We start from the raw sequence: 15,230 nt of genomic DNA, 5'->3' as shown, positions 1-15,230 counted from the left end.
TTTTGATGCCTTGGCTTCTTTGGTGAAATAACTCATTTGACACAAAGGGGGTGGTACAAAGTCAACTCTGAAAAGTTCAAAGTCATCCTCAGTGGAGGACTTGGCTTGTGCCTCCTGTGCCCTGTAGGCATCTGGGATCTCTGTTGAAGGTGCCTCATTTATGCGGCTTGGGCCTGGGCATCATTTCATGACGCATCTCCTTAGGATCTTGAAAGCTTGGGCAGCCTGTCTATTTCTGGGTTGTCACTCCATCCCCACAGCGCTTGCCTGCTCTGTCCCTGGAAGTTTGTGGGTTTTTATTATTATTTTTATTATTTGGTTTTGTTTGTTTTGTTTTTAAAATAGCAACGGGGTTGCTTTGTATGTGCTGTGGGGTCAGAAGAAACCCAAAGCCACATTTTTCTACACTGTTAGATTTGGGTAGGATCAGGGAAATGAACCTTTGTCTTAAGGCACTGTGAAAGGCTCATGAGTTTTTCTGGATTATCTGTTAGCAAACCTGATAAATGCTTAGGGAGGAAAGCGAACAGAAGCAATTGATAGGCTATGGTTTCTAACACCAGGAACTTCTAAATACTTTGTGGGGGTACCTGGAAGGAAAAAAAAAGTAGCAAGCGAATTGTGTAAAAAGTTTTATTCTTAGTATTTTATTGTTATCTCTGTGTGCCAGCGATTCAGTCTGTTAGTGGAAAGGGGATGCTTGGGGTTCCTTGGGACTTGGGGAGATACAGAGCTGATTTCAGTTGAATGTGAAGGATCCAACACAGTAGCTTAGGAATGCTTGTTGGAGCTTGTAGGGCATTGTGATAGTTAGAATATGCTTGGCCCAGGGAGTGGCACTTTTAGGAGGAGTGGCCTTGTTTGAAGAAGTGTGTCACTGTGGCGGTGGGCTTTGAGACTTTGTTCCCAGCTGCTAGGAAGACAGTCTTCTCCTGGTCATCTTTGAACAAGATGTAGAGCTCTCAGCAATTTCTCCAGCACTATGCCTGCCTGGATACTGACATGTTCCTGCCTTGATGATAATGGGCTGAGCCTCTGAACCCATAAGCTAGCCCCAATTAGATGTTATCCTGTAGAAGAGTTGCCTTGGTCATGGTGTCTTTTCACAGCAATGGAAACCCCAGCTAAGACAGGAATCATATTCTTGGAGCAGAATAAGAAATCTTGGGTGTCAGATTCTATGCCGTTGTTTCTGGCTATGCCCATGACCTGTAGTTGCTTAAGCAAGATGATTTTTTTTCCCCTAAAAGCATAACACAGGTGGCCAGAAAGGATGCTTTGACATGAAAATACCATGGATCTTCTCTCGGCTCATTACATTGTCTTTAAGAACTCTTTTAAGATGTTTTTGGCCACAGATTTTTTTTTTTGAAGCTTGTATGGGGCTTTCTTCCTGGTACCCTTGGATGGAAAGGTCTGCTCTGAGAGGCACTTTTGCCCTTGGTGAAAGGATGGTGTATTTGGGAGACATGTCTAACTAAAGTGGAAGTTATCATTCTCGAACTAAGAAACATTTTCCAAAGTAGAGTTTTGCTACTTGGATGATCCATGCTAAGGTATAGTCGGGGAAGGCCTCAAGAGGGATGTGTTTGTTAGAAGACTTTCTTAGAGGCAGAGGACCTTTGATGAAGTGACAGGAGTGAGCTGAGGTGACACATGGATTTAAAATTACCTTGAGGAAATAAATAAATATATCATGTGCTATAGAAAGCTGTCAGATTGAGGATTAAAGTGTGTGCAGGATGACTCCAAGGACCACTACCAAGGTAGAGCTCAGAAAGCTTCAAAGAGTGTGTGCCACTTGAGTGTCACCCAGAACCAAGGGATGGTCTCAGTTGGGTCGGTGCAGAGTCTAAGAGGATCATCCATGTGGGAATGGACGAGGGAGAGAAAGATTGGCTCAACACAGCACTCAGCAAGAGGAGACACCAAGGCAGAAGCCATAGGCAGGCTCAAGGTTTTAGATGCTTGCAGCTGATCTGAGGAGACACCAAGGCAGAAGCCATAGGCAGGCTCAAGGCTTTAGATGCTTGCAGTGATCTGCGGAGACACCAAGGCAGAAGCCATAGGCAGGCTCAAGGCTTTAGATGCTTGCAGCTGATCTGAGGAGACGAGCCAAGATCAGTTTCCCAAATGCTAGGAGGGCGGGCTTGAGTGGAAGTAGGGTGTGCCACTCAGAAATGCCCATGAGTACAGCATAGCTTGGAAGGCCTTTGACCTCTGTCCATGCTGCCCTCTGCTAGGTTCTACCCATCACCAGCCGTTGCAGTCTGACATTCAAAGGAAGAGTCTTTAGGACAAACAACAACCCAATATATTAACATTTGGACTGAGGATTGGCCCTTCTCTGGCACAAAATACCCTACTCCGTGACACCGAATGGTCTCTTTAGGTGTTTAATGCATAGCCGGAGAAGGACACTCTAGTTTCAGTAACAGTGTGATGTTTAATTGGCAGGTCAGGATACTCATACTCGGAGAACTGTGGCAAAAGAAGGGAAATGGAGGGAACATTTGTTCAGCTCTGTGGTAAGCCTAGCATTTTCTCTACTGCAGGAGTATAAGTTGTGTCAGCTACGCTTTTGTACAAATGACAGTGCAGAAAGGAACTGCCGAAGCAGATGGTTGAAGGGATGAAGAACTCGTCCTAGGCCCACATTCTGGTCAACAGGAGAAGGACTTTCTAGAGAGATTAAGGAATTCATCATCTGTGTTCTCTCATTTGGTTGGCTCTCATCATTCTTACAGAAGGAAAAAAAAATGCCCTTTTCATTCTCATTTTCCATGTGACTGGTGGATGTCTGGAGGGCAGGTGATTATTAATGCTGAGTCTTGGGATTTTGGCGATATTATAAATTAAAGAACATTCGGGTCCATAAGGATTGTGATTTCAGCAATCCCTGCACTTTACTTTTCCTATGTGTATAGGGGCCACATATCTGGAGTAGATGAAATTAAAATGTATAGCTACATAAGACGCCGCACTCAAGGGCTACAAGGAACAGCTTTACATTGTGGATCCCCATCCCTGCTTGCGTAGGAAACACTGTGATCACAACCATCTCTAGCAGGTCTACCGCTCTCCATCTCTTCTGACATAGTTGTGTGTGTGTGTGTGTTCTTTCTTCCCTCTGTAAGAATCTGTGTAGTGAATGAGATGAGCAGATGAGAAATCTGGTACTGAAGATGTGATGGGATGTGGCGAGTCAGGTGAAGGGGTCCTCTGGGTAGAAGCAAGTATGGGCATTTGATAAAAAGCTGGATTGTCTTTGTATTTTCAATAGATCATAATATAAGAGAGTAATCATATAATATATATGCATATATATATAGATGCATCAATAAACCATAGGGACACATTGTTCCTGAGAACTGCATTGTTAGGTGCTTTGATAGTTGTACGAACAACAGGGTGTGGACTTGTATAAACCTAGGTGGTAGAAGGTAACCATCATGGAAGGAGGCCTCTGGCTGCCTTCAGGAGATAGATCTGTGAGAAGACTGAGACTGCTGTAACATACAGCTTCATAGCAAACTCTCTATAATCAAAAAGAATGCAGTCAATTAGGGTGTAGAATAGAAAGAGATGTGAACTAGTGGTATAGCCCCTCACGATCACAGCTATGTTTTCTGTAAAATACATAATGTTTTATGCTGTAAAATTGTGTGACAGGCACTGGAGTACGTGTGTTCATGCCGGGTCACATTAAAAGTATGAGTGATATCGTGAACTATAATATTATTATGAAGCTGGGCAGGTGATGGGGCATGCCTTTAATCCCAGTGCTCAGGAGAGAGAAGCAGGCTGATCTCTGTGAGTTCCGGGTAAGCCAGGGCTACACAGAGAAACCTTGTCTCAAAAATCCAAAATAATAACAATGATAATGATGCTAATACTACTGCTAATATTACAATGATGGCATCATTTCTAGGTGATACATTTATGCTAGGTGATGAAATTTCTGCTAGGTGATACATTTTTGCTAGGTCATACATTTTTCAGCTACATAACAGCAATATGGGACCACTACCACATAGGCAGTCTGTTGTTGATCAAAATCTTTTTCTTTTCTTTTCTTTTTTCCCCCCTCTTTTTAAAATTGGATATTTTCTTTATTTACATTTCAAATGTTTTCCCCTTTCCTGGTCTCCTCTTTGGAAACCCCTATCCCATTCCCCCCCCTGTCTTTGTGAGGGTGCTCTCCAACCCACCCACCCACTCCTGCCTTCCCCCCTGGCATCACCCTACACTGGGGTATTGAACACCCTCAGGCCCAAGGGCCGCTCCTCCCACTGATGTCCAACAAGGCCACCCTCTGCCACCTATGTGGCCGGAGCCTTGGGGTTAACCAAACTCTTATTCTTCACTGCATTAGTGTGTATCTGAACCCTTGAGAAGATTTCTAACCTTCCTGGTCCTTTTCTTGCGTGTCTAAAGTTTACACTAAGGACAGATTTATGGCATCGGAGGCTGCAGATGGATTAAAGTGGTAATCACCGTAAGGACCCAGCCAATCCTTCGTACTGTGATAGTGTTCTTTCCCTAACCCCATGGAGGAACAGTGACAGCAGGTAGGATTGCTATCGATGGAACTGAGCAGGCGAACTTGAGGATGGGTCCCTGAAACCAATCCCCAAGACTCATGCCATTGTTGCCATTTCGAGAAGGTGGCTACAATCAGAACTTAGTAAATAGTGTGTCTACTCTCAAGCCCATGATGCAGATTTGTCCCGTTATTGAGTTCCAGAGCACAAGAACTGAGGTCCTAGGCTCACATCTGGGCTCATTTTGTCCCACTTAGCCAGAGCTGGAGAACGAACAGGAGCCAATGAAGCAATGGAAAACACCAGTCCCACCTTTTAAGACCTTCTGGTTTCTAAGCATACAAGGTTCAGTACGTAGCAATGCCAGGCTGGAAGCGGGTAAGGGGCTCACTTCATGGCCTCCCTTTACCCATTCACTGAAGATAGGGGAACTTTCTGATTGAACCCAGTGATATTCCCTCTACTAGACAAGCCGTCAAGAAACAACAGCAGAACGCCCAAGTGAGCGTGTTTAATCTCAGCTAGCTGGGTGGGCTTTCTATTATGTGTGAGTGTGGAGAAGGCTGGGTTCTAACCCCTGGGCCACAGGGCTTTTCTCCGCATCTGAGAAGAGAAGGCAACACTTAGCCAATTTATAACTTGGCTGACACATTCCAGGGGACCAAGTCAAGTTTAACAAAAAATGTGAGCATTTACTAAGGTGATCCCAGGTAATTATGATCTCATTTAATATTTAATCTTCAATTACTTCTTCTAGAAGCCCCTGAGGTAGGATTATTACCCACTTTTCAAATGAGACTTGAATGGCTTAAAAATGCCTCGCCGAATACAGTTACTAATGGGGAAGCGGCTAAGTGGCCCGAGCCTCTGACCCCCCAGTCCCTGCTTTGTCCACTCTTCTATTCAAGGAGAAGTGTGACTTTGGAACACCTCCTATTGGACAAGTTTTCCTTATGTTCACTACGCTCTGAAATGTGCAGAGGCCTGTTCAAAACACTCTTCCTGCATTAGAGAGTCCGCAGTCCTGTAGATAAGGTAGACAATATTGAAATGTTGAAGCAGTTTTTCAAGTGTTTTGATGATAAAATATACAAGGGATTGAGAAGACTCCCTGCTATCTGTCTGTCTCTGTCTCTGTCTCTGTCTCTGTCTCTGTCTCTCTCTCTCTCTGTGTATGCAAGTGTATTCAATGATTGAAGATAAAAGTGAATTCAGCTAGTCTCCTACATGGAGGTCAAACTTGACCCAGTTCTTGAGATAACTTAGAGCTAAATCTGTAGAAATGAGAAAGGCCCTCAAGTCAGCAGAACTAAGGGCCTTTTGTAGAGTAGTAATGTATGTCAAGGGAGTTCAGAAGCTTTGGCTGGAAGGGGTGTTATGTGAGGACAGCAAACAGTGCTTCCTCGAGGAAGTAAATGTGACTTGGAGTGTGCCTCACAGGTGTGTAGAGCACCAAGAAGAAGCTCTGCTGGATTGGGGCTTCGGCCTTTGCTGTGAACTGCAAACATACATGCAGCATCAGCAAACTGTGGTCTGGGGTTATCTTCACTCCTGCTGATTGAGAGCCAGGTACGTGTTGGGTCACTGGGTCCATTTACAGTGGTTATGGACCATTTATTCCAGGAATTTTGGCAGTAGGGACGGTTTCAAGAAACATCACTCAGAGCTGTGGGCACTCCAAGTCACAGTGTGACTGGCTGGCTGTGCTTTTTGACACTGCCGTTCCTTCAGCATTCTCTTCATAGAGAACTCAGGGCCCCTCTCCATGTGTTAGGAACTATGGCTAACACGGGATAGCATGGTACTTGAAACAGGCTCAAGTGTTACCTTCAAAGCTCTTAGTGTCTAGTGGGGAAGTTGAAGTGAAACTTAACAGTCACCCAGGCCTCAGTGATGTAGGACGTGCCAAGAAGGGCATGCTGTATCTCACAGAAGCATAGAAACAAGAGTCCAGACTTGAACAAATCAGAGGACAGACATTTGATCTCAGTTTGCCTTTCCCTTGGAGAGGCTGGGAGAAGATTCCTGGTGTGTGCAGAATTTCATGGGAATCTGCTGTGACGTCCATGGATACCTTTAGCAGGTACAAAAGAATGAATACTAAACTACCTCTATGTCCAAAGTCAGACATTGTCTTCTTAGAATCTGACAAGAAGAACCCAACCACAGGAGGTGAGCATAGGCGAAAAATATAACACATAGGAGAGAAGGAAGAAAGGAAGCAAGGAAAGAAAGAGAAAGAAAATAGATAGATATTAGAGAATAGACCGGAGAGGAGAATCCTAAGCTAAACGTAAGAATCTGGAAGCCAAGATCATTAAATGGAAAGAAATAGCTTGGAGAATAATTGTGAATGGCATCTGTGAGTTGGAGATGATCTATATGGCTACAGGGGAGAGAAAACCAAACCAAACACACCATCAAACAAACCATAAACATGTTTTCTACCCAGAAAAAAAAAAGGCAACACCTTGCCAACTTCCATTTTTCTATTTTCTCAAATGCCAGCAGATATTCTGAAGAGTTTTGAGGAGAAGCTTGTGAGCTGAAAACGATACAGTCAGGCTAGTGCTTTCTACCTGCAAACATGGAAGGAGTCCCTGATGCCATGGGACTTTGCACCGAAGTCTAGGGAGATCTGGGGGTGGAGGCAGGGGAGAATGAGAAGTGAGGACCTGCCTGCCTTCCCTACTGTTTGCCTTTAAAAGCTGGTGAGGTGGGTATCCTTTGGAAAAGCTTATTTTAACATAAGAAGCAGTGTTTAACTATCAACAGGTCCATGCAAACTAGGCCCCAACAGGGAGATAAGGATGACAGCACTCTTCTTTATTATCGCTGAGTCACTAAGGTTGGTGTGCGTGTGTGTGCGCGTGTGCGTGCGTGTGTGTGTCTCATGAGAGTTCCTAAGAGGCAGAAGGGAACCCATAAATCCTATCTTCTGACTCCTGTTGACTGTGCTAAGGACTTTGTCGGTGTCTGCCATATTGCAAATTTGGAAAGGAGTAGTGGGGGTGGCAAGGGCCAGTATGTAGATGGGGACCTGGGAGCCAAGCAAGCAAGGGAGGTGGGTGGATCTGAGAAGCCAAGCACAGTTTTTCATGTATCTAGTCATTCCAATACATTGCTTAAATGTCTGTTCTGTGTTTGAGGTTGTGCTGGGTCCTGGGATGGCGAATGGTTCAAATGCAATGGGTGCCTATTATTAAGAGACTTAAGAAGCTTTATAGAGAGAAGATACTTGGAAATGCAGCTTACGAAGACCCTGTGCTCAAAGCACCGGTGGCTCTCAAACCCCAGCCCATACAGTACCTGGGAGCTTGAGGAAAGCCCACGTGTGGGACTGGCCACTGCCACCCTGGCTCAGTTTGTGCAGCTTCAGAACTGACATTATTTCCTACCAGGCTCAGAATAAGAGTCCCCAGGCGGCAGGTGGAGCGTATTCTTCAGACAGGAAAAATCTCTGTATCTTTCGGCTGTGGAAGGGAGGGGGAGACACTGTTTAGGACTCCCCTGAGTATGAGCACCATCTAGCCATGTGGGTTTTCCCTGAGCACTACAGAATCACTGCTGTGGGTTCAAACTGTTCAATTTGAAGTGTCCCCGTAGGCCTATGGCTGCGCATACTAAAGCTGCTTAATGGGGATCGCTCCCTCCTTGTTGAGGGAAGTGTGGAATCAGGCACTTAGAGTGGCTAGCATCTCACTGCCTTTGGATGCCAGAGCCGTGGGTAGAGACCTCATTGTTGCACTCTGGTCTCATTGTGCGTTCTAAGACTCTCTTTTTCCTTTCTCTACTGCTTCTTCGGACCTGCTGAAGACTTATTTCCTAAGCAACCCTTCATCTCTGCATGGACAGCCCTGAAGGCAGCCCCAGAAGAGTCCCTTGTGTTGCACTGGAGGCAGGGAACCTAGCATAGAGTGTCCACTGTGCGCTCCTGCTGGCCTCTCCGAGCCAGCCGCTGATTGCAGGAATGGGAAACAGGTCAAGATGCCTTCGCTTCGCCGGGGCTCCCCCATCACTGAGTGTGTGACTGTACTCACACATGTGTGTTGGCAGGGGCTTTTCACAGGAGGACTGGCAGTCATCTCCAGACTCATCACAAAACTCAGTGTGTGTGTAGGCTGGCAGGTATTTGCTGGGGCGTCTGATAAGCAGCAGCCTTGCGGGCTGGGGAAGTCAACAGATAGGTTGACTTTGTTCTGTGCTTTTGAAAGCTCTTTTAGTGTAGGTTTTTAAGGTATTGGGGTTGATGCGGGCCCAGGGTCCGGATCATCATCCTCAGGATCGGCAGGAAATTTGACTGGGGCTTTCTGGGTGGGTGGAGCTTGACTGGGGTGGGTGGAGCTAATGTGGGAGAAGGACTTGGAACTGCTGTCAGAGATGAATACATTTTCATTCAGAAGGAACTGCTAGAAACCAACTCAGGGTGGAGGTGAGGAGAACGTGAGCGTTGTTCATCTGCGCTTGGCCTCAGCCTCGGAATGAATTGCTGTTGAATTAGAAAAATAAGGTTTACTTGCTCAAAACAACCAGAAGACAATACAAGACTGACACATAGAGGCAGTCGGTACAGCTGGGTGAAATGTAACTCTGGATGGCTACTCAGTGCTGTTACCCAGTTTGTAACTTTGTCACGGAGGAGATATACACACTGGGGAGTAAGCTACAGCGGTGGGAGTCAGTTTGGGCTGCATTAGAGACAGGGAACCCTGTACAGCTGAGGGTCTGTTTGGCTTGTGTTTTTTGTTTTTGTTGTTTTTGTTTTGTTTTGTTTTGTTTTGTTTTCATTCATGGCCTAAACCTTTAGAGAGGACCAGTCCTGTGCTGAAGATTGCAGGGAATGTAAGAACTGATTCTATGAAAATAGTGCAGAGAGAGCTCTGTGGAGTCCGGTTTGGGCTGAGTAGACAGTTGTTAACTTAGTAGCTAGTATGGTCTGAGATGAGAGTCAGTATAAGACCAGGGTGTCTGGGGTGCATGGATCCTTGAAAAGCTTGGGGCAATGACTAACGACCTTCTCATTTTGTCTAGAGTGCTTGTTATAAGAAAATCCAACCTTACCCCAAACTCTAACTGGTCGTCAAGAAAGCACAATCAGATTTCAGCAGGGAGAACTATCTGTTTACTACTAGGTTTCCTAATTCTGACAGGATAGGAGGGTTGCACTGTCCTAAAACCAAGCTTTGATAGCTTTCGTTTCCCTGGTGACTTCTCATTACTTGAAAGATGAAATCCAAAACTCACTAGTCTGTCACTCAAGGACTTCATGATCCAGCTGTAACCTTTTATTTGCTAGCCTTCTCGCCAGTCCCACTGAGTGCCACACCCTTAGCCAACATCGGTTTGTTCTTTCCTTAGCATCATCCTACATGGTCCAGGTGCCTTGGACTGCATCGTCTGCTCTCTCTATGTTCTTTCTGCTTTCCTCCTCCTCTTTCTCTTTCTCCTCCTCTTCCTTTTCTCCCCCCCCCTTTCTTTTTTTTTTTTTTGTTCTTTTCATGGCGTGGTTAAGTATGGCATGATTGCATGTAGGCAGTTGTGTGTGTGTGTGTGTAGGCTCACTTGCACGCATGCATCCCCTCCTACATGCAAATGTGGAGGCTTGACTTTGATAACATTGGTCTCCATGGCCAGCTTGCTCCTGAGAATCCCAACTATACCTCCTAAGGCTGAAATGACAAGCAAGCCATCTTGTACTGAAGTGGGTTCTAGAGACCTTCATTCAGATTCTCTCGTTTCTGGGACAGACAGGTTAACAAATGATCCATCACCCTATGCCCCACCCACACCAGGGCCTTTCTTCTTTAATAGTTCTTTAATCGTTGCCTAATTTCTCAGAAAGAGATCTTCTTGGAGATTTCCTAGGCTGACAGTGTAGCATTCTTCAGAGATGCTTTCCAAATCTCTAATCAAGGGTCTGCTCTTCTTTAGAGGAATTGAGAAACAATTGTTGAATTGGATCTTTATTTTTATGGATCTCTTATTACCATATCTAAATAGTTAACTGACTCATGCAGTTGAATATATGAAAATCTCAAGCAAACCGTTTTCAAACGGGAGATGCTTTCTTCCTAGTAATTATGTACCCACTTCAGAGCCTGTCTGTTCATCTGTAGCTGGTGTTTCTTCTTTCATCTCCTCACAGGATCTGCCTGCTCTGGTTTGAAGTCCGGGTGGATTGCTAAGTGCTTCTGAGGAAGTCTATGCCTTATTTTACATCCTGCATTGGTATTTGTGCCTGAGGGTAATTGTGTGGGTAGCTACTGAGAAATTAAAGCATAATGTTGGTGATTCCCGCCTAAGGGGATAAACCTTGGGTGCTGTTGTCCTTAGGAAAAAATTGCTTCAAATGTGTTTGGAGATGGGGTGTAGATGGAGAGAGGCTTACTGCCTACTGGACTCTCCCTGCTATCAACAAGGCCTTGTCCTAAGGCATCTTGATATGTTAGGGTGACACTGGAGTATGTGCCCCTGATAAGAGTAGAATCAGTGGATGTTGACTTGATAAGACCATTGCTTGTTTGTTTGTTTGTTTGTTTGTTTGTTTGTTTTGAGATAGTGTCTTTCTGTATATTCTTGGCTGTCCTGGAACTCACTATGTAGGCTGGCCAGGCTGGCTTTGAACTTGTGATCTTCCTGCCATGGTTTCCCAAATGTTGGGGGTCACAGGCATATACCACTACAGTTGACTTAAATGTGACTCTTTAGAAAATAAAAGGTTTGAAGAATATAGGAACATGGGTATACTGGAGATAGACTTCAGAATTTTTTTTTTAATAAGTGTCATGAATTCTCCAACACAGGAAGACACACAGTCTTGTCCATCCTCTGAGTTACAAGTTGCTCTTTAGTGTTTTTCTTGGTAGCCACAGCAAAGGTGCTCGTGATTTTACCAGGGCAGACTTATCACTTTCAGACGAAAAATGCACTACTGATTTTTCCTCAGAGTGAAGCTGCTTATAAGCATGCCTGTGTGCAAAATTGAACCATGTCTAGGATCTGAGTATGTTTCTGGGCTTCTTGGCGGGCCATGCATGGCTCGTATGGAGCTCTCTTCCCTTAGCTGCTCCCCCCTCTGGCTTTCTAGCAGGGGACTGACTGAGAATGTGCTGGATTTAAAGCCAGATGACACACACTCAGCTGTCAGGTTCCAGTTTCTGGTTGTTCTCACTGTGTCCCTATAAGCCTCATGGGGCACACTTGGTAGGCCAGTTCTTGAAACAGCACACTTGGCTGACCAGTTCTTTAAACTGTTGAGCTCATAGGTGGGCAGAGACAATGTGTAGAGTGTTCCCTGCTAGCAATAGGGAGAGTGCTCACTGAAGTAAGAAGGATGGCTCAGAAGTAATGAAACCTTATTCTTTTTTTCTGAACTTTTTATTAGATATTTTCTATGTTTACACTTCAAATGTTTTCCCTTTTCCTTGCTTCCTCTCCAAAAACTCCCTATCCCATCTCCCCTCCCTCTGCTCACCAATCCACCCACTCCCACTTCCCTGTCCTGGCATGCCTTACACTGGGGCATCAAGCCTTCACAGGACCAAGAGCCTCTCCTTCCATTGATGTCCAACAAGGCCATCCTGCTCTACATATGCGGCTGAAGCCATGGTCCCTCCATGTGTACTCTTTGGTTGGTGGTTTAGTCCCAGGGAGCTCGGGGGGGGGGGGTACTTGTTTGTTCATATTGTTCCTTCAATGGGGCTGCAAACCTCTTCAGCTCCTTGGGTCCTTTCTCTAGCTCCTACATTGGGGACCTTGTGCTCAGTTCAATGGTTGGCTGAGAGCATCCACCCCTGTATTTGTCAAGCACTGGCAGCACCTCTCAGGAGAAAGTTATATCAGGCTCCTGTCAGCAAGCACTTGTTGGCATCCACAATAGTGTCTGGGTTTGGTGACTGTATATGGAATGGATTCCCACGTGGGGCAGTCTCTGGATGACCTTTCCTTCAGTCTCTGATCCACACTTTGTAACTCCTCCCATGGGTTTTTGTTCCCCCTTCTAAGAAGGACCAAAGTATCCATACTTTGGTCTTCCTTCTTGGGCTTTATTTGGTCTGTGAATTGTGTCTTGGGTATTCCAAGCTTCTGGGCTAATAATATCCACTTATCAGTGAGTGCATACCATGTGTGTTCTTTTGTGATTATGTTACCCCACTCAGGATGATATTTTCTAGTTCCATCCATTTGCCTTTGAATTTCATAAATCCATTGTTTTGTTTTTTTTTTGTTTTTTGTTTTTTTTTGTTTTTTGTTTTTTTCTGAGACAGGGTTTCTCTGTATAGCCCTGGCTGTCGTGGAACTCACTTTGTAGACCAGGCTGGCCTTGAACTCAGAACTCCGTCTGCCTCTGCCTCCTGAGTGCTGGGATTAAAGGCGTGCATCACCATACCCGGCTAAATTCATTATTTTTAATAGCGCAGTAGTACTCCATTGTGTAAATGTATCAGAATTATTTCTGTATTCATTCCTCTGTTGAGGGACATCTGGGTTCTTTCCAGCTTCTGGCTATTATAAATAAGGCTGCTATGAACATAGTGGAGCATGTGTCCTTCTTACCGTTTGGAACATCTTCTGGATATATGCTCAGGAGAGGTATAGTTGGGTCCTCAGGGTAGTACTATGTCCAATTTTCTGAGGAACCTTATTCTTAAATTAGGAAGATATTGTGGTTTCCCTCTGGGACAGTAGGCTTTCTCTTACAGATAGACATCTGGCCTTGCCTTTGGCTTTTGCAATCAAGTGTCTGAACTAGAGAATGGAGTGATGGAATGAGTACAAGGCATACTTGACTCATCCTGTGATTATCTGGAGAGAACCTGATTTTTCCCTTTTCATCTTGGAGGGAAGCTGCTAGTGGGGAGGCCTGACAGTTTTGATGGCTTGTGAAATGGTGCTTCCCTCTCCCTCTTGTTCTGCTGTTCTGTTGTGTGGACATAATAACCTTTCATCTAAGGAACAAAAGAGAAGGTCACCAATTGTACAAATGGCTATTTTATATAAGTAATGGAAATGATTAAATGCCTCATGTTTCTGTTGATAAAACACGTCAAAGTCTGTTTTGCATTACTCCTGAGGTTATTCGTGATTTCCTATTGAAATATTTTGGTTTTCTTATCAGTTCTCACACCCAAGTTTACGAGGTAGCTTGCCATGAGGGGTAGGTCAGGTGGAGATTATCAGCGTTTGGTAAGCTGAGTCGGGAGTATTGCCACAAATTAGAGTTTAGCGTGAGCTACCCAGTGAGCTCCAGGCCATTCTGGGCTACAAAATGAGACCCTGTCTCACAGAACAAAAGACTAAACATCCAAAGCAAATAGGACAAACCAGCAATGACAAAAACTAGAAAATTCTGAGTACCGGGAATAATGTGTGGTTCACATAATGACACGTGATCACGAACCGTCAGGAGTGGGCTCAGTGATGTTCTTCCTATAGAGGGGTGGGTGGTGCAGCTCTTCTCATTTTGCAAACTTTTCCTCAGATGGAAGAGAGAAGTGATAAGACAAATCACCTAGATACAGTCCCCCGGGCCTGGGTCAGCATTCAGACTGCCCTGTCATTGTGGTTGGAGTCATGGAGTCCGCTGTGGCTTCAAGAACAAGCTGAGCCCGGCTCAGGACTCACAGGTCTTTATTATTGGACCTGAAGCCATAAAAAATAACAGTAAGCCATCCAGATGGATGGTCTGGGCCCATTGGGTTCCCCTCTGCTCTGGTGCAATTCAGTTTGATTATGCACAATTTGAATGGACTTTCTGATACTGTAGGCACGTGGGAATTGGACATTGGCTATCTTGGGGTCTGGTTCTTTCCTACCATAGCCAATTACCTCTCTGCTTCTCTCAATTACAGATCTGATCCCTTCTGAGGACTCCGCCACATCTCCGTTCTTGGGACATTGAACCCAACGGCTGGACGACTTTGTTCTTGGAATTTTGGGTTTCTTCTCTTTTGATCCTTTCTGCTCCCCTTCATCCCTTTCCTGTCCTGAGAACTCCTGAAGACTGTAGGATTATCATGGAGCCCAGGGAAATGTTAAGCAGCTGCCGGCAAAGAGGGAGTGAGTCGGAATTCCTTCAGGGCTCCTCATCCAGGTCCCCACCTGCTCCTGGCTGTACAGGAGAGTCCTTGAAAGGCATCTCTGTGGGTGGAGAACGCATGGAGCCAGAGGAGGAGGATGAATTGGGCTCAGGACGCGATGTGGATTGCAATTCTAATGCAGACAGTGAGAAATGGGTGGCTGGAGATGGCTTGGAGGAGCAGGAGTTCTCCATCAAGGAGGCCAACTTCACTGAGGGGAGCTTAAAGCTGAAGATTCAAACCACAAAGCGGGCTAAGAAACCCCCCAAAAACCTGGAGAACTATATCTGCCCACCTGAGATCAAGATCACCATAAAGCAGTCTGGGGACCAGAAGGTGTCCCGTACTGGGAAAAATAGCAAAGCGACAAAGGAAGACGAAAGAAACCACTCCAAAAAGAAGGTAGGGAACCGCGCCTTGCAAGTTTGGCTTTGTTTCTGGTTTTGCTATTCTGTCACCAACTTTTAAGTCAATCTATTTTCCAATGTATTTACTTTTGAATCACCAGCCTCTTTGATGGAATATGTAGGGCCTACAGCCAAGTCTATGATATAATATAGTATAATGTTGAGTTTATCATTATATTTTATACTCACCTAGGAAACAT

At 45.1% G+C, this 15,230-nt stretch overlaps 1 protein-coding gene across 2 annotated transcripts in view; it reads left to right on the top strand.

Moving 5' to 3' along the window:
* Setbp1 (SET binding protein 1) overlaps positions 1-15,230 on the top strand; it is a 356,483-nt gene that overhangs the window by 8,303 nt on the left and 332,950 nt on the right. For both annotated transcript variants that reach the window (XM_021150811.3, XM_029472068.2), the window contains exon 2: positions 14,396-15,025. In XM_021150811.3, coding sequence (XP_021006470.1) covers positions 14,561-15,025 — 465 coding nt within the window. In that variant the 5' untranslated portion in view covers positions 14,396-14,560. The remainder of the gene's footprint in view (positions 1-14,395; positions 15,026-15,230) is intronic.

Source organism: Mus caroli, unplaced genomic scaffold (assembly GCF_978045245.1).
Source record: "Mus caroli unplaced genomic scaffold, Mus_caroli_1 scaffold_19, whole genome shotgun sequence".
Classification (NCBI taxonomy): domain Eukaryota; kingdom Metazoa; phylum Chordata; class Mammalia; order Rodentia; family Muridae; genus Mus; species Mus caroli.
Note: the sequence above shows the minus strand (reverse complement) of the source record. Positions and strands in the feature narration are given on the sequence as shown.